We start from the raw sequence: 20,124 nt of genomic DNA, 5'->3' as shown, positions 1-20,124 counted from the left end.
TCGTATCACCTTTACCTTAGCTATTTATTTACCTTACAAAGCCTCAACATTCAATTGATCGTTATTTACTTTGCTTTAATACCAACACAGTCTGCATCATCAACGTGGAAGAATTAAATAATCCCTCCAGCCCGGTGCCATTTCCTTTATTACAGTATTGCTGTCTTTGGACGCCTTTACTCAGCTTGGGGGAGCCTTGTTGATGTAGAAGGTTTAGAATTTAAATAGTAGGCCTCACCAACTCACTTATTACGAGTTCACTTCCTTTTAAAATCGTCTGGAGACAGAAAGAATAAACTGCATAAACAAACCCCGGAGAAGATAAGATTAAAATATTATGTAAAAAATAAATTGCTAAAGAACAAGTGCTTAGAAAACCTCTATGCGACTCAGAGTGTGGGCCCTAAGTGACTTTAATTGCCTCCCTGAGCCCAGATACGGACCCCAGGATAGACACGGCCATGGGGGAGTCCTTGGTCGTCCTTAGCGTTCGTAGGAAGGTGTCGCGAAAGTCCTTGGAGAAAATGCAGTAGATGTAGAAGGTGGCAGCGAAGTTTGTGACCTCGAGAACGTTGGCTGTGGCTCGGAAGATCTGTTGAGAGAGAGAGAGAGAGAGAGAGAGAGAGAGAGTGGGAGGTTAGTGAGGTAGAGATAAAGAGAGGAGAGATGACAGCAGAAGAGAAAACAGGAGAATTGGAATGATGGGAGAGCAGAGAGACAGGAATGGAAATGGGGAGAACAAAAATAGGTAGGAGCAGAGGAAATAGGACGCGGGATAGAAAAATCGATGGAGAGGTAGAGAAAGAAATGGAGAGGGGCAGAAATAAGAAGAGGGGGAAGGAAGGAGTACGGGGTAGAGAGGGGAAATATTAGTAAAAAATCAGCATGTGTTTGCCTGAATAACTTGCATAAATTAATTAATGAATAAACAATGAGAGGAAACATTTTTTCTCATAAGACTATCAGTAACTGTAGCTCCATAGCGGTAGAGACGCGGGCCCATTTTGATATAGCATTCATTAAAAATATGACTTAAAGATTTCCCTCTGAATTTTAGCACACTATTTGCAGGGCACTTTGTATGTGGAATTTCAATGTATTTCATCTTGACTAAATTCACGACAGTCTTGTTTTATTTTTGCTACACCAAGACAGTTTTAATCAACCTGTGAGCACATCTTTGACCGAGAGGACGAGATATACTCGTAATCTCAATTAACCTTTTATGTTCGATGGCACTTCCTTTGTTATATCCTGGACATTAGGGTACAATACGAATTTATTTACCAGTGACCTCTTGAGCTGATAGTGTTTATACCTTGTTTATATCTCCTATCATAATAAATAATAAGACAATTAAGCTTGTTACGTTAAAAATTGTTTCTTTTAGCACACAGTACCGTGATATATCAACCAGACTAAAATTCTAAAACGCGCCTAAACCAGTAAAAGGCTTTTATTAGGATCATTAAAACATCCATCAATAATACAGTTCCTCACTACCCACCAGGAGCGTTGGGGCCCGGGACTTGGGTATTTTGGTGCAATATTTAAAGCAAGGGTGACCAGCCTCGCTCGCTCTTGACTAGCATTATGGGCTCAATAAAACCCAACCGTTCCTCAAATGCAAATCCCAGCCGGCCCCATTCTCTAGGAGCCTTAACTCACCAGATCACCAGGCGTCAATAGAATATAAGGTTACTAGCCCGAGTAGTAAATAATGTCCTGTGTTACAGTTCATTATTTGGCTTGTCACTCAGTATAGATTTACCTGAAGGCAGCATTGCATCGAGTGCGTGGATGGTGGATGCCCTCACTGACCACATATCGTGAGAGATTATATTGTCTAAAATTAGAAAACTACTGAATACTGTAATTAAAGGACAGACTCTCTCTCTCTCTCTCTCTCTCTCTCTCTCTCTATCTATCTATCTATCTATCTATCTCTATCTGTCTGTCTATCTATTTCTATCTATCTCTCCTATGTTTCTGCGAAAAGGGTCTATAACCAATTAAGATCGGATCGCCTCACTGAGATGGAAAGTGCTATATCTGTCACACACACACACACACACACACACACACACACACACACACACACACACACACACACACACACGCAGTAACAACAAACGGAAGAATAACAGGAGTAGCAGCATCAAATACCCAGCAACTATTACTATTATTATTATTATTATGATGATGATGATGATGAAGTATTCCCTGAAGTCCTGCTATTTTCACTCATGGAGCCGAGTCCAACCCTTGAACTTAGGGCTCCCATGAGGGTGTGATGGTTCACTTGATGGATAACGTCTTTCTCGATATATGAGCAGTTCCTTGGAGGACGATCATCTGCAACTCTTGTATCTTGATGTTTCCGGGGATTATGATGGTATATTTTTCCATCCCATTCTTTGTCAGGCCAAGAGCTCCTATGGCCACTGGTACTGTTGTGGTTCTCATGCGCCACATCCTTTCAATTTCTATCTCCAGGTCTTTGTATTTGGAGAGCTTTTCAATTGTTTTTAGGAAGGTGTTACTTTCGTTGGGGAGGGACATATCGATGAGCACACACAATCTTTTCTTTCCGTCTTTCACAACTATGTCAGGCCTGTTGGCTTTGATTTCTTTATCCGCCTGGATTGGCATGTCCCATTGTATAGTAGCTTCTTCGTTTTCTGTAACACTTGATGGTTCATGTTCATAGTATTTGTCTTTGACTTTAATGTTACAATGCTTACAGATTGCCCAATGGATGTAGCCTATGCTGCTGCCTTGTTGTGCCCTTGGATCTACGAGGGGCGTTCAAAAAGTTTTGGCAATAGGGTAGTAAGAGCAAAATTAATAGAGATACATATTTATTGAAGTTCACACTCCTTCAACATACTCTCCCCTAAGGTTTACACACTTCTGGAGCCGTGTCATCCACTTAACAAAGCACTGCGAGTACTCAGAAACAGGTATACTCTTCAGTTCTGAATTTATCCTCCTGGCAAGGTCCTGTTCCCTTTGAAAATTGATTCCAGCAAGTTTTTCTGACAATTTAGGGAATAGCCAAAAGTCACACGGTGCCGTCCTGACCTGGCACCCTGTGACTGTTGGCTATTCCCTACGTTGTCAGAAAAACTTCCTGGAATCAATTTTCAAAGGGAACAGGACCTTGACAGGAGGATAAATTCAGAACTGAGGAGTATACCTGTTTCTGAGTACTCGGAGTGCTTTGTTAAGTGGATGACACGGCTCCAGAAGTGTGTAAACCTTAGAGGAGAGTATGTTGAAGGAGTGTGAACTTCAATAAATGTGTATCTCTATTAAGTTTGCTTTTACTACCCTGTTGCCAAAACTTTTTGAACGCCCCTCGTATTCTGTTTTGCCCAGTTCTAAGCAGCCGGAAATTAGATGGTCTTGTCTCTTGGTGTTTGTTGCTTATCCTGCGCGTCGGATTGGTGCCGTCTTTCAAGGTCTTGTTCCGGTAATAATTAGTTTTGATGCATCGGTCTTGAGCTGCCATGATAAACCTTTTCGTTTCCGACTTTAGGCCTGCTGTTTTTAGCTATCGGTTTGTTAATATTATTATTGTTATTAATATTATTATTATTATTATTATTATTATTATTATTATTATTATTATTATTATTATTATCATTATTATTATTATTATTATTGTTATGATGATGATGATGATGATTATTGTCATTATCACTTGTTGTTGTTGTTATTATTATTATTATTATTATTATTATTATTATTATTATGATCTTAATGACAATTTTGCAATATACCATTTGGTCGGTTAGACGTCTCTGAATGTGGAGACTTTAGGCCGCATCGTGATTACACGCCTGAAATATAAGTTCACTACCTTCTGTGATGCCTATCTGCGGATTCTCACATCTATACTTAACGTCAATGGATGTAACAACGAACTTTATTCATCGCGGCCATAGTGATTAAGATAGGTATGTAGCATGACAATTGCAATATACAATAGTCGCGATGCGGCTCGAAATCTCCACAGGTAAGGGTGTAGACTAAAATGTATGAAATAAGTATGTTCCCAATGTCTGACGAAATACACAGAGGAAAAGTCGAACCATCTGAAACACGCACTGGTAGAGACTGGGTTTCCACTGTATTTCGCCTGTTGTAAACTTTCCTCACCCGGAACTGGGAAGATTATTATTTCTCTTTCTGTACATCCAACCCCAATGGAATACAGCACTTTGTCATTCTGCATATATTCCTCAACCACTGTGGTGGCAGAGTTGACATAAGGACCTGTGCTTCAACCTTAAAGAGAATAGTGGAGTGGAAGCTCCTGTGTCTGACGGTCATTATAAGGTACAGTTAGCTTGCTTCCCATATTACATAATGTAGTCTCTAACCATACAAGAACGACAAATACATTCCAACTGTCAGATGCTACAAGAATCATCGTCAAACCTTTGGGGTCTGCATCCAACTCTGAGATTTTAGATTTAGGCGTATGTCCCTTAAACTCGCTCCTGTATATGTGACAATTAGTTTGGAAGAGGAAAACCGAGAGGAAACATCACAGTATCTGGTGGTCTCATTACTTTTAGAGCCATATTGGTAAGGTAGTTCCAGGCCTCCAAGAGTAGAAGTGCTTATCTGACGCAGTGATACAATGCAGTGCCGATAATGATAATAATAATAATAATCATCATCATCATCATCATTAGCAGCAGCAGAATAGTAGTAGTAGTAGTAGTAATAGCAGTAGTAGTAATGATTCGAGTAATAATAATAATAATAATAATAATAATAATAACAACAACAACAACAACAACAATAATAATAACAATCCAGTACGAAGAACTCCAGCACACAAAAACTCATTCACATATCACCTGGAAAGCGAGTGTGTTGGTCCATGCGTGGTGTATGGTGAGAGACAGCACAAACATAGGCGACATGCAGAGGAAGAAAAGAGTGGATGTTCCTCCCAGAAGCATCATAAGACGGGACTCCTCCGCGTACTGCCGCCTCTGATCTCCTCGAACCTGTCCCAAGAATATGTAAGACCTATTAATACCTATCCTAGCATCTGGAATTTTATATTTGTTTTTTTTTCCTATCAGCTCCCTAGTAAAAGAGTATGTACACTCGATTAATCAGATATACTCGTATTTAGGCAGGTAAGCCACGGTTTCACAGTCAGCGTTGCTGCCATTACCGTTTTCTTCCCAAGATAAACTATTCTGAATGTAAGTTTATATTACATGTTTCGTAAACTTCATGCTGTGCAAGGTGTTAATAGTAATAACAGGCCTACGCAGAATGGAAGGTGACTGAATTTTCAAATGGCACGTCCATGGTTTCCAAATGTAAAAATAGTAATATGAAAAGATACTTTTTTTGATCGTGTGTAATGAAGGCTATAATCACACTTCCAACCCCCAAGCCTAAAAACATATGTAGATATAAAACACACACACACACACACACACACACACACACACACACACACACACACACACACACACACAGAGGGGGGGGGAGAGAGAGGGAGATACAAAATAGGGTGTTTGAGGTGCCACTTCCAGCACCTACTTGTCTATCATTCTGCTTATCATCTATCCATCTACCTATCTATCTATTCATCTACATCAATCATTCTATCTCATCTCCTCATTCACTCCCCATTCTCCCCCTCCTCTCTCCCTCTTCTTCGTTTTCTCCATCTCTCATCAATCTCCACCTCACAATCTTACACGTTGTCATCCATAATTTTTCTCTACCTTTCCAATTTTTTCAGTGACGTCCCTCTTTTTTCTTTTCAATTCCTGTTTTCCTTCTCTCCATCCTCTCCTCTCCTCCCCCACTCTTCCTTTTTCTCCTTCTCCCATCTCTTTCTTCCCTCTTCTTCCTCATTTTCCTCCTTCTCATCCTTTTCTTACACATAACCTTCTATATGGTCAGGACGCACATTCCTATTTTTCCCACCTTTCTCTTCCTTCCCATCCCTCTGTGCCTTCTTCCTCTCGTCTTTCTCCCTGCTCTCTCCCTCTCTTCCTTAACTCTATATCTTCTTCTTTCCTCACCTTCTTCGTCATCCTCCTCCTCTTCTCACACACAGCCCTATATGTGATAATGATGCGGACGTTGAGGTACAGTAGGATAAGGGCAGGAACCAGCTTAAGCCCCACCTCCAACACCCATTTATATACCTGGAACCACACCGAACGCACCACCCAGCTTGTCTGCCTCTCCATGTGAACCACTGAACCTGTATGGAAGAGAGAGAGATATGGAGGTGGAGATTAGAGAGACATGGAGATCGGCAGTAGTGATGGGGGGCAGAATAAAGTGATTAGAGAGGGGTGCAGGTAGAGACTGTAGAGACTGAAGTAAGAGACCGTGATAGAACGCGCACCTGTGTGAACCCCTAAACCTGTATGGTGGAGTGAGAGAGAGAGAGAGAGAGAGAGAGAGAGAGAGAGAGAGACAGACAGACAGACAGAGAGAGAGAGAGAGAGAGAGAGAGAGAGAGAGAGAGAGAGAGAGAGAGGCGTAATGATAAAGATGGGACATACTGGAAGGTAGAATGAATGGCTGAGAAATTGGACTACGAACAGTTGATGCAAAGGGTAGCTCTGTATGTCTCCGCCAAGCCTTGTGCACGGACTCGCCATACAGCCTCCATGACAAGGTTTATTGTGGAATGTAATCAGACTAAAGATAAACTAAGTAGACCCCATATGACCATTACCTTTGACCACATGACCTTGTTGACCTGAGCAGTTCATCGTCCCTTCATACATCATCACTGACAAAAGTCTGGTCAAAATCCGTCGAGTGGTTTAGAAGATATCGCGTCCACATCCATAGAGCTTTGACCTCTTGATCTTGCTGACCTAATCAGTTCATTGCTCCTTCGTACTGTATCACCGACGAAAGTTTAGTCGACATCCATTGAGGGGTTCATGAGATATCGCTCCCACACACACACACATGGCCTTGACTTTTGACCCCTTGATATGGCTGACCTTATCAGTTCATCGTCCCTTCATACTCTATCACTGGCGAAAGTTTGGTTGAAATCCGTCGAAGGGTTCGGGAGACATCACGCCCACACCATATGAGCTTGACCTTTGACCCCTTGACCTTGCTGAACTGATCAGTTCATTGTCTCTTCATACTGTATTGCTGACAAAAGCTTGGTCGAAATCCGTCAATGGGCTTAAGAGATATAGCGCCCACAAAAGTAATACGGACCCACTCACGCATGCACGGACAGACCAATCACATAATGCCTCCTCCACCATAGATGGGCGGAGGCATAATAAAATAACCAAGGAGAGATGAAGATTGAGACAGGAGGGATACGAGATAAACCTCACCTAATCTGGCTCACCGTTTAAATTACTGAACTTGTATGGGGGATAGACGTGAAGGTAGAGGAGAGAGAGACATGCAGATAAACAGACGAAATGTAGAAAAAAGTGACTAAAGAGAGATCAAGATTGAGCCTGGAGAGATAAGAGATATAACCCACTTATTTTACCTTTCCATGTGAACTATTGGACCAGGATGGGAGAGAAAGACGTGGAGATGGAGATGAGAGAGAGACATGAAGATACGCAGTAGAGATGGGAGGCAGAATAAAGTGACTAGACAGAAGTGAAGATACAGACCGCTGAGACAGAGAAACCATCGCTATGTGAACCAAGGAACGTGTACGGGAGAAAGAATGATGAGGAGACAGAAAGGAGGGTAGAGGTGAATTTAAATACTTGAGAGACGTATGTAGGGAATATTTTTTTTATTCGGCGAAGGGGGAGGGGAAATGAGCGCAAGACATAAAGCTTACCACAGTTTTTCTTTCTAGATAACTGAGCAAGAAAGATAACCAAGTTCCAGATTCGTTCATTTTGAGAAGCCTGAACACAGTATAAGAATGGACCATTATCTGTCTGTATAAGGGTTTATCCAGCTGCTCGTACTAGGTGCTTGGAGTGACTTGGATGAAACGTTGCACAAACACTTCCAATGGCTCCAGACTTTGCATTCACTTTTATTGGTTTCAAATTTCCAAAAATATTATGTTTTACAAATCATTTTAATTACCCCTCAATAATTTATTTTCTGTAGCAGTACAGAAATTTTCATCGAGCCTTAGGCAACCAAATATATACAACAGGTGACTGACCAAACGAGCGAAGGTGGCAGTGGTGGGTTGATTTTGTAAGAGAGAGAGAGAGAGAGAGAGAGAGAGAGGATCCAAGGCAAAAGAGAGTGACTGGAGAGATATTAAGACAGAGGGTGGTATTCTAGGTGGCATGGAAGACCTCGTAACTGCTTTGCCTTAGCGATTTACTTGGCATATTATACCTTGTATGCCACTTACATCGCTTATAACGCCATAATTTTCCCAATAAATGAGGATGACGATAATGGTACGTAACGTGCAGAATTAATCGAAAAAGAAGTTGAGAAATATCCATAACTACTTAGAATACGACTCACAGTGACATGGAGACAGGGAGGAGAGTCGGGAGGAAGAAAAGAGAGAAGAGAGATAAAGGTTCGCATAGATAGCTCAGGAGACCTCGTGACACCCCTTTCTTGGAGATTGGTTCTGCATATTGCATCTCTGAAGTCTTTTGCATAGGCCTATTATCTATGGCGCCTTACCATCATCATCATCATCATTTATCATTTTCAACTTGACAGCCTACCGCAGGACAAGGGCCCCTCCCATCTTTTTCTTTTTTTCATTCTCATTTCTTTATTGTTAGCCTGTACCATCCAATCCCAGTGAATCTCCGAATCTCAGCTGGTCATCCTTGTCCATGTCGGTCTGTTTCTGTCACTACGTCTCTGGCTTCCCACACCGTTATCTTGACTGTTCATCTGTTATGTGTTTTACGAAGGATGTAACTTGCCGACAATCATATACGTTTTTTATCGTAGCATATAATCATTTTCATCATCGTGTCCTCTGATCCACGAATATCTACACTGCCTACATCAGTACACTGGAGGATACTGAAATGGAACGTGCAAAATAAATCACTAGGGAGGAGATGTTGCGAAAACTCCAGAGCCAGTCAAATGATCCAGAGAGGAGAGATCAGAGATAAAACAGGGAGGCTTAAGGGACTTGGAGATAGAAGGGAAAAAAGGAGCAGAAAATAGTGACGGGAACAGGAGAGCGCAAAGAGGTGGGAAGTTCAGAGATAAAAGTGGTGTGGCAGAGAATGACTGAGAGGAAATGGTGAACGAAACAGAAATATCTTTATAAGTGGATATGAAGAATAATGGCTCAGATTTATAATACTCTCTCTCTCTCTCTCTCTCTCTCTCTCTCTCTCTCTCTCTCTCATCATTTAAGAAATATCGAAATTTGCCTCCTTGGCTACCGGGTTATAAAATCTCCCCCAAGAAATACGAGGATATTACTGAACATTTTCGCAAATTTTTAGTTCGCAGCGACGGAAAATCTTACCATGTTGGAAATATCCTCACAATGTAAACATCAGGCCCTTCCTACACTCTACTGCCAAAATATATTAAGAAAAAAAAAAAAAGCATGAACATGGGCATTTAGAGTTACGATTTATAAGACTTCATGACTGATAACTTCATGATCAGTATTTTTTTTTTTTTAGTCAGTCGTCCAAGGAGCTGCTTCTCTTTATTTCCAGCACGTCTTATGCCACGAGTCTTTGTGTGTGTGTGTGTGTGTGTGTGTGTGTGTGTGTGTGTGTGTGTGTGTGTGTGTGTGTGTGTGTGTGTGTGTGTGTGTGTGTGTGTGTGTGTAAGTATCAGTTCTATAACACGTAATATCTATGCAGAGTCTTTACGTCCATCAATCAAGTAAATACTGTAGGTAAACGTATAAACTCTCTCTCTCTCTCTCTCTCTCTCTCTCTCTCTCTCTCTCTCTCTCTCTCTCTCTCTCTCTCTCTCTCTCTCTCTCTCTCTCTCTCTCTCTCTCTCTCTCTCTCTCTCACCCGTCTCGGTCCTACATGAGACGACGTGAGCTAGGAAGAGGTAGGGACTGTTGAGAATGAACGTGGCCAGAGGAATAACAGCCACTGTGATTCTTGCTCTCGTCGCCCCACACACCGTCCTGGCTTGAGTTGGGTGACACACTGACACGAAGCGTTCCACCGTCAGGGCTAAGAGCATCACCACGCCTATGCCTGTGGGTGTGAGTAGAGGAATTACAGAACTGTAGAGAGGGAGAGATGATACAGAAGAGTAAAACAGGTAAGAGTTGTGAATAGAATGTGACTGATGTGGGGGAAGCATCATCATCATCATCATCATCATCACTTTTTCTTTTTATCTTAGGATGCATTGAGGTAAGGTAGCAAGGTCCACAATGGAAGTGAAGAGATAACAGAATAACGTAAGAAGCAGTGTACGAAAATAGAAAATAATAATGCAGAGGAAATACAAAAGAGGATTAATTAGGCACGACAGTACTGTAAGCAGGTTAGGAGGTTTCGCAGCACTTGTTACTCAGCGATTTATTTTGCTCAGTACACCTTGAGAGCTTTACGGATGTCACTGATGCAAAGTAGGTCGATATGCAAAAGCTGTAAATAATACACTAGGGTATGTTAAAGTAGAATATGCAAAATAGCACGCTAAGAAATAGGTGTTACGAGGCCTCCTTTCCCATTGAAAATCTGGTCGACAAAGCGAGACAGACAGACAGACTGCATAATAATAAAAGGAGATGGAGAACCAGACACAGACAGTGCGAACGCAAATACTGAAACTGGGTGAGAACCACAGTCAGAAAAAAGGCAGACAAAAACACAGAGAAGAGGCAAAAATCCGCAACTATGGTAAACGAAGAAACAAGAGCACTCAGGGAACACATTTTTTTTTTTATAGATAATGAATGGAGGAAGGAAAAACAAAGGAAAAAAAAAAGTCCATGTGCCTAAAGGCATCCTGCATTCATAAAATATCTATAACAACTGGATTTGAATTGAAGTGGATTAAATGTTTGTGGGAAACAACTCCCAGGAAGTGAATTCCAGAGAGTAGTAGTTCTGGGAATAAATGAATTTTGATAAGCAGAGATTCTGCATTGCGGGGGAGAGAGTGTGAATTCATGGGCACTCCCAGCTGCCCGAGTATTTCGGGAGAAAATATGAAGGAGAGGAACAATTGAAGCCAGTTCGTCAGAACACTTACGGTAAAAATATCTATAAAATAGTGCTAAAGAAGCAACATCTCTACGCACTGATAATAGAGGAAGGTCTTGCGTGATGGCAGGATTATTGATTAATCTAATGGCTTTATTTTGAATTTTGTCCAACTGCCTCAATGCAACCGCTCCACATCCACTCCACAGTGGTGAACAGTATTCGATCTGAGAACGCACATGACTTTTGTATATTGTGGCTATCTGCTCGTCAGTGAAGAACTCACGAATTCTGTACATAAGTCCCAATTTTTGGAAGCATTTTTAGCCAGGGATTTAACATAAGCTGTCCAGCTTAGGTTGGGGTTTAGAGTAACACCTAGGATATCAATTGTAGTGGATACGGGAATACGGACATCATTTAAAAGTATGTAAGAGTCTGAGGGATTCTTTCTGTTGGAGAAATTAATGTATTTAGTTTTCTGAACATTAAGTGAGATCAGGTTTGTTTGTCCCCATTGATTAATTTTAGAAAGGTCCTGGTTCAGAGAAATTGCTGTGTTTATCTGGGAGTTTATAATATCAAATTGTGTAAAGGTGATACTAAATGTAAAAGAACTATGAAGGGTCGAGTCATCAGCATAAGAGTGTATTGGGTTGTGCGTGAAGATAGGAGGTCATTTATATGAATGAGAAAGAGGGTTGGCGCCAAAACTGATCCCTGAGGTACGCCAGCATTTATGGAATGAAACTGAGAATAAATTCCATCTACCATGACCCGTATTTTTCTACTATGAAGGTAAGATGAAATTAGAGGAACCAGTGATGCAAGGCCATAGTGTGACATCTTAGACAATAAGGCCCGGTGCCATACTCTGTCAAATGCTTTTGATATATCTAGTGCTATTGTGAGTGTTTCACCGTGTTGGTCTATTGTTTTGTTAATCTGATGAGTAAGAAGGCAAAGAATGTCTACAGTTGAACGTTCTTGTCTAAATCCATACTGCCGATCAATGATTAATTTATAGATTTCTAGATGCTTGATTATGTGTTTGGTAATTAGCGTCTCAAAAACTTTATTGAGAATTGAAGTTATTGCAATTGGTCTATAGTTTAATGGATCAGAAGTTGTCCCCTTTTTAGGAACAAGATGGATATTTGCCTCCTTCCAAGAGGCTGGAAAACTTGAGGTACGGATGCATAAGCGGAAAAATTTTGCTAATACGGGAGCCAACACTGAGAAGCAATTTTTAAGAACTATTGAAGGAATTTCGTCTGGCCCAGTAGCTTTGTCTGCTGAGAGATTCTGTAATATAGCTTGTACGTATCTGGTGTGAATCATGAAAGGAGGTATTTGAGGGATATCAAAATCAAGTACAGGAATATTGTAATTTTCTGTATTTAGGGTTGAGTTTGTTGAAAAAACTCAGCCAAAACATCACCATCTCCTCTTTCATGGTTTTCATGATGTAGAACTTGACCTTTGACTATTTTCCCCCCAAAACGGAATCACTTAATCATCTGATGGTCCATAATTATCATTCGAAATTTTGTGATATTCCTCTCAAGCTACGTTTCAACAACCAGACACATTAATTCCAAAATGGGTGGCCACAAACGAACTATCCCCATGTCAACCTGTCCTCCAGCAGCTAACAGTTATTCATTAATGCTACTCTTAACGACAGACAGGTAGGCAGACAGGTAAATGAGCCAGATCCAAAGCTTCCTTAGTGGAAGTTATAACGAAAAATAAGAAGAGAAAAACAGAAGAAAAATATACGGAACAACTTACCAATACATGAGCTGCCTGAGAACGACGCCTGCAAGGAAGGAGGCAACGTAATAACTATAACTAAACCACTTTCCTCTCTCGTGTGTAAGGGCTCGTTGGCTAAAGGGCACTTACCAACAGGCGCCTGGTGGCATAGTGGTTAGTTGCCCCGTCGAAATGATCGTATTGAATAGGTTCAGTCCCCAACAGGTGACTGGAGTTGATCGATTATGCAGTGCCATCTAGAGAAGCAAGCTGGTTACCTGTCCTTAATGACTACTACAGCCTAGCCTCGTGCCCCTACACCTCGAAGGAGGTAGTAAAAGATTAGCTGTTGTGTGTGTGTGTGTGTGTGCTTCTTACCTATACAAGAGTTGCCGAAGTACAGTACGACGTGTGCATGGAAGGCGGCTACGTAGTAACTGGACCACCTACCCGCCTCGTGTGTAAGGGCGCGGTGACTGAAGGGCACGGCACACAGCAACGCGAACAGGGAGGCTGCCGCGTACCCTGGGGAGGTTAAATAAAGTTAAAACAGGTCTGGTTAGGTTGGGTGTGACTAGGCGCTCTTCACACCGTGGAGCATATTAGATTAGGTTAGGTTTGGTTGGTCTGAATTGGGCTGAGTTAGACTAGGTTGGACTGAAGAGAATGGATTACGTTGAACTGGGGTAGGTTGCGTTGGACTGCGTTGGCCTGGGTTAGATTGGGATGCTGCCGCGTACCTTAGTTCAGAAACGGGTAGGTAAAGGGTTGTATTCGAGGTGGCCTATTAGTCCCTTTTCCTGAGAAATACAGGTATATTTTGCACACTTCACATTAACATTATCTCGCATTTATTCACGTCTTTCTGATAACACAGTAGGATGTATAGAAATGTATTGTGCAGGATAAATGGCTTAGGGAGAGGTGTTACGAAATCTCCAATACCACTTAAAATACGGCCCTGAAGCAGAGGAGGCATTTATTAACACTCTCAGGCTCCCGTGAGGTATTTCTTGATTTATTCTTGCTGTCTCCTGACGATCTCGTTCAGGCATGGAGAGGCTTCTGGAACGAGTGGGGTTTATATGCAGCCTTCACTCAGCCGCCTTCATTATGCAAGATCTTTACTCTGAATGAAATAGCCTGTTGGTGGATTTATTAAAATGAAAATTGCGCCACCAGATTAAATAGTTCAAGCTCCTATGACGCACTCTGGGCAAAAAAGAAAAAAAAAGAAAAAGAAAGAAAAAAAAATCATGGCGTCAGGAAAAACAGAATATAGATTACGCCCCGATCATGAAAGGATTTAATTGATTCTATCCATCCATCATTCAGGCTTTTTCGCCCAGCAGGAGCGTAGGCGCTCACAGCTAATTTGCTCAGTCCAGAAATTCAGGAGGGGTAACCAGTCGCGATTCCCTGAGTGGCAGTATATGAGTAATGAACCCCTACCACACCAACGGCTTATATTTAAGAAACACGTTCGTTTGGAGACCTTTATCATGCTAGAATCTTAGGCATCCATTTGTTGGTTAAAGGAAAACATTTTTTTTTTCTTCCTGATGTATAGTCATCTGAAGCTAGTACTATATCGGATGAGTGGATGGTGGGCACCCTTATCCACAACTACCGGAATAAAATAAATTACATATGAAATAGAAACTTTCCCCTCTTATAACCACACTAAAGAAATGACCGCAACGAAAATATTTGCCCAAAGAAATAACCGGAAATTAAAAGGAAGCAACGCACGACGAAAATTACACGGATAATTAAAACTGGTGGAAACAAGAGGAAATTAACCAGATCCCAATGCCCTCTTGTCCCTTCAAGGCTAATTAATTCTATAAACAACTTTCCCCCTGCATCCGGCGTTTTCTCTCTCTCTCTCTCTCTCTCTCTCTCTCTCTCTGTTTGTGTATGTAAGCTTGAGTTTTATTGTGTGCGTGTGTTTGTGTTTGTCTGCATGCGAATGCGTGTGCGTGCGTAAGTGCGCGTGTGCATACTTGCGTGTATGCTCTGTGTGAGTGCTTGCGTGTGTGTGTGTGTGTGTGTGTGTGTGTGTGTGTGTGTGTGTGTGTGTGTGTGTGTGTGTGTGTGTGTGTGTGTGTGTGTGTGTGTGTGTGTGTGTGTGTGTGTGTGTGTGTGTGTGTGTGTGTGTGTGTGTGTGTGTGTGTATTCTTGTTACTTCCAGAAGATTTCACTTAGCTTAATACACACTGTCCAGAATGAAGTGGTCAGATAAAGCTATCTTCATCCCTCTCACTATAACATACTGGTTTTTCCTGGACAGTGATCCGTAACCCATTTTCTATTTAGATGATGGATGAGTGCAGTTTGGAGGGTGAACTTGACTCTCTCTCTCTCTCTCTCTCTCTCTGTAACGACCTCAGAAACTCCAAACAGTGTACAGCAGCCAGTAACAAGGCAAACAAAATGCTTTAGTCATATAACGCCCGATGTAATTTCTAAGCTTTATATGTCATTAGTTAGACCACACCTAGAATACTGTGTACAACACCGGTCCCCGAATCTTAATATGGAAGAAAAATAGACTAGATAGAGTGCAGTGCAGAGCCACAAAAATGCCCCCATCTCTGCGATATTTACCATACGAAGTGCGAAAAAAAAAAATAAATGATTCCTGTAAAAAAGCGACAACCAAGAGGAGATCTAATAAAAGTATCTGAAATTCTTAACAAAAATTATCGATGTTACATATGATAATTTGTTTGAAATTGAGAATGATATTGTGACTAGAAATCATCATTATTATCAACCCGGACCTCCTTTCCCACCCTAGGGCAGGGTAAGGAGTAGCAATGTCCAGACAGCCCAAATCTGCCCAATCTAATGGGCCACGCTTCCATTCACTCATCATGCAAGCCCCCGGAATCCTGGCTCTATCGGATACGCCAAAAACATTCACCACGTTCTGAAACTTCATATAAACGTATCCGATGGAGTCAATCCAGACGCTGCCACGTTAAAAAGAGGTGCCAAATCCCTTACCATGCACTTCTCACAATATTCATCCAGCCAGCTCGATCTCTTGTCAGTTCCCTAGCCTCACCGACTTCCAAACCTCTCTTCCTCACACACTCATCCACCATATCTCTTCACCTTCTCCTTGGCCTACTTCGCCTCCTCCCTTCTTCAAATTTTCTCAGATAAGCCTATACCTTTTTCACCACTTTACTGTTATCTATTCTCTCCACATGACCATACCATCTCAGTACACTTTCTTCGATTCTTATGTCCACGGACTTCCTCAATCCACATCTTTCACGAATCACATGAATTCTTATCATATCCACCCTCTGTACTCCACATACATTCCTCAGCAGTACCATCTCCACTGCTCTCACTGTTGACTTTTCATTATCATGGCACACCATAGTAGTCTCACATCCATATGTTAAAGTTTGCACTAACACTCCTTCATGTAAGCCTCGTGCAGCTGCAACACTCAAGCCTCTGTTTCTTATCAAGACCTTCATTGCGCAAGCTACTTTCCTTCCTTGTGTCACTCTACTTTCCACTTCTTTTGCACATTTTCCTCTTTTCCATCACTGCACCCAGATAGTTTATAGATAATATATTGTAGAATGTAGCTTTTCCTTTTCCGTCTTTCCTATGAAATTTCCGTGTCAGTTTTTCCACGCTGCATGGTGGTTTTTCTCACTTTTTCTCGCCAGTTTTAACTGGAGGGTTTCGAGGCGGTGGGAACCTTCTTTCTTTACTATCCTTATCCTTCAGCATGTAGAGTTAGATCTCGTAGTCATAGTCTACTCTAACAAACAGCCTCGAAAGGACCATAAGGTCTTTTGCTGTTTGCTTTCCTTTGTACTCCTTTGTAGTCCTTTGTATTTGAACTTCACCAATTCCAGTCTCTCTCCATTCACCGTAACATTGCACTGGGAGTCACCATCTCTCTCAGTAACCAATACTTTACTCTTTCCTACATTTACTCTCAAGACATGACGCTCACAGACATCAGCAAAACTCTACACTAGTCTACCAAGTTCTTGTCCGATATTTGCAAGTAGTACTACATCATCAGCATACAACAAATTTGAGATATTCCATCCATCACCAATCATTACCAACTCCATCCCCCTCTCCATTACTCGTGTTTTTACTTCTCTCATTACCCCATCCATATACAAATATACTGAACGACCATGGGGACATCACACAACCTTGTCGCACTCCCACACCGATCGTGAACCATTCACTTAGATGCCCACTAACATGGAATATAACTCAAAAGCAAGAGATACAATACTATTATAGAGGTAAAAGTACTTTAATATTCATGCAGTGGGACAATGGAATAGGCCACCAGCAGCGGTAGTTAGAGCTAGAACTACTGACACTTTTAAATCTTAGCTAGACAAGTGTTTGGAGACTATAAGCTATAATAAACTGAGTCTTCTTTATTTCTAGGTTAATGTGTATTCTGCCGACTGAGATGTTTGCTTAATAAAGAGAACACTCAGCAATTGCGTACAGTTTTTCTTTTACAGATTTGTATAACAGAGATTACTTACTGTATAGTCGTTCCTCGTCTACCTCTCCTATTAAATTTCCATGTTATTTCTTTCTAACAAGCATGGTGTTGTTTTCTATCTTTTTCCTGCCGATTTAACCAGATGGTGTGGTGGGTATGGGAGAGCCTGCCTTCCTTCTCTTCTGTTCCCTTACAAGTTGGTAAGATCTTAGTAGTATTAACCTTATCTTCTAACAGAGAACCTCGACATGGGCCAACAACCCTCCTGTTATCTGTACTTCCTATGTACTTCTATGTATTCTCTCTCTCTCTCTCTCTCTCTCTCTCTCTCTCTCTCTCTCTCTCTCTCTCTCTCTCTCCACACCTTATCTTCTTTTACTTCTATTTTCTCCACTTCTTACCCTCCATTCTATGTACTCTCTCTCTCTCTCTCTCTCTCTCTCTCTCTCTCTCTCTCTGCACACCTTATCTTCTTTTTACTCTTTTGTTCTCCACTTCTTACCCGTCACTTTCCTTTTTCTCTTCTTCCTCCCGCTCCTCCCGTCTTCTTCATCTCCCCCTCCCTCTTCCTCCTCCTCTTCTTCCTCCTCTTCCTCTTTCCCATCTATAACCATTCATGAGCGTGGCGCATGAGTACTAGACAAGAGTAATGGCGTAATCAGCTTTTATTTCGCAGGCCTAATGGCAGGAAATGGGAAGGGGGAGGAAAGAGAGAGATGAGGGAAGGGAGGCAAGGAGATGGAGGCGAGGAAAGAGAAGGGACAGGGAGGTAGGAGGGGAGAAACAGGAAAGGGGGCAGGGAAAAAAAGCACGAAAAGAGGAAGAGATGGAAGAGGGAATAAGTGAGATAGTAGACGGAATTATGAGGGATAGTGAACAGGATAAGGGGCAAGGAAGGAGGGATGAGGGGAGAGGAGGGAAACACATTATTACAAAAGAATACAAAGGAAAGAAATCAGCATCAGACTTAGTGGTCCTTTCCGGGCTGTTTGTTACAGGATAGGTTATTACTAACGTAATTAATCTACCTGTCAAAGACAGGGATAGGAAAGAGGAAAGCTCCCCCCTCCCACACCCACCAAACCTTCCAGCCGAAGCCGGTAGAAAATAGTGAGGAGGAACACCTTTACACATAGAAAGCTGTCATGGAAGTTTCGGCTTACTGGAAATAATTTTCTGTACTCTTTAACCTGCAAAGTAAACACATCTAGGTAACTTAAGGAACCTGATGTTCTATGGTTACTGGTACGCCCTCCATGTTTTGAACCGCAACACATCTTAATTCATAACGATTATTCAGAAGTGAACATGCTCAGAAGACAAATGCATATCCAAGATGATTTTTAAATGTAAGTACCATATCACTGTTAACCCCATAAGAAGGCAACTTGTTCAATATATTTACAACTATTAAAGATGTGCTTAGCTTCGTGTGAATAGAACCTCTTGCCAATAACTTTATGTCGTGTATAATTTCACCGATATATTGTGAAGTGCTTTACAACAGCCATATTATCATGTCCTCTGAAGATTTTGTATACTTGTATTAAATCCCCTCGTAGTCGGCGGAAGGTAAACAGTTTTAACTCTCAGATCGTTCCTCACATGGTTTATTTCTCAGTTTTGGTATTATTTTTACCTTTTGCTATACTCTCTCGACTTTCTCCATATCTTTTTTATAATAAGGTGACCAGAACTAGTTGTAATACTGTAAGTGTGGGCGCACTAAGGAATTATACAGGGCAATGATGGTATTTTCAGATATATATTCAAATGCTCTTCCTATGAATCCAATTAATTTACTGGCTTTTAAAGAACCTTTGTACACTGATGGTTTGGCTTCGAGTCACGTGTTATAAATCTCAAGGTTTTTTTTTTCATGGTTTTCACTATCAAGTTGACAGTTATTCATGTTATATCTGGCCCTTACGGTCCTGGCTGACAACGTTTACCACATTACATTTATTAACCCCTGCCAGTCTAATTCTTTGAAAGGTAGATTACCTCCGCTAAGTCATAGTTTTATAACCAATGTAAATTGTACCTCACATAGTTGTTGTAGCTTGGCCCGTGCAGACCTTCATTGTGCTTCATATGAGATATGGAGTTTGGCAATGGTTAATATTGAAATGCATATGCCACGTTTGGGCCCAAGTCAACAGTTGATCAAGCTCTCTCTGAACTGCCTTCCTCTGCAGTGCTGTTACCTATTTTCCTATCATCGGCCAATCTAGAAATCTTACAAAATAATCCTTCGTCAGTATCATTTATACATATATATATTAAAAAAGACCAAGACCTAACACTGAACCCTGTCGCACCCCACTTGTAATGTCAGTCCAGTCTAATTCTTCGCCATTTATTATAACAAACTGATTTCGTCCGGTGAGTCACTCTTCGATCCACCCAAGCTTTCTGCAGTTGAGACGAGAGGAAAAGGCCTCGGAGGGTGCGAGTGAGCGAAGGAGAAAGAGAAGAGGAGTAAAGAGAGTTTAGAGAATGGGAGAGAAAGTGAAGAACAAAGGGGAAAGAGGGAGAGAAGAGAAAATTCTTGGGAGAGAGAGAGAGAGAAAGAGAGAGACAGACAGACAGACAGACGGACAGACAGACGGACAGACAGACAGAAGACAGACAGACAGACAGACAGAGACAGAGACCAACACAGAAATAGACACAGACAAGCATCACACCAAAAAATATATAAAAGTCACTAGGTAA

At 41.4% G+C, this 20,124-nt stretch overlaps 1 protein-coding gene across 1 annotated transcript in view; it reads right to left on the bottom strand.

Moving 5' to 3' along the window:
* Positions 1 to 403: 403 nt before the first annotated feature.
* Positions 404 to 20,124, bottom strand: part of LOC145405342 (putative G-protein coupled receptor B0563.6) — a 51,334-nt gene continuing 31,613 nt past the window's right edge. The window contains exons 3-7 of the mRNA XM_080276753.1: positions 13,272 to 13,418; positions 9,984 to 10,175; positions 6,069 to 6,253; positions 4,875 to 5,027; positions 404 to 592 (exon numbers count right to left, since the gene is read on the bottom strand). Coding sequence (XP_080132879.1) covers positions 404 to 592; positions 4,875 to 5,027; positions 6,069 to 6,253; positions 9,984 to 10,175; positions 13,272 to 13,418 — 866 coding nt within the window. The remainder of the gene's footprint in view (positions 593 to 4,874; positions 5,028 to 6,068; positions 6,254 to 9,983; positions 10,176 to 13,271; positions 13,419 to 20,124) is intronic.

Source organism: Coenobita brevimanus, chromosome 66 (genome assembly GCF_032717465.1).
Source record: "Coenobita brevimanus isolate Jiangsu-jjx chromosome 66, ASM3271746v2, whole genome shotgun sequence".
Lineage (NCBI taxonomy): Eukaryota > Metazoa > Arthropoda > Malacostraca > Decapoda > Coenobitidae > Coenobita > Coenobita brevimanus.
This window is presented reverse-complemented; position numbering and strand designations above follow the sequence as displayed.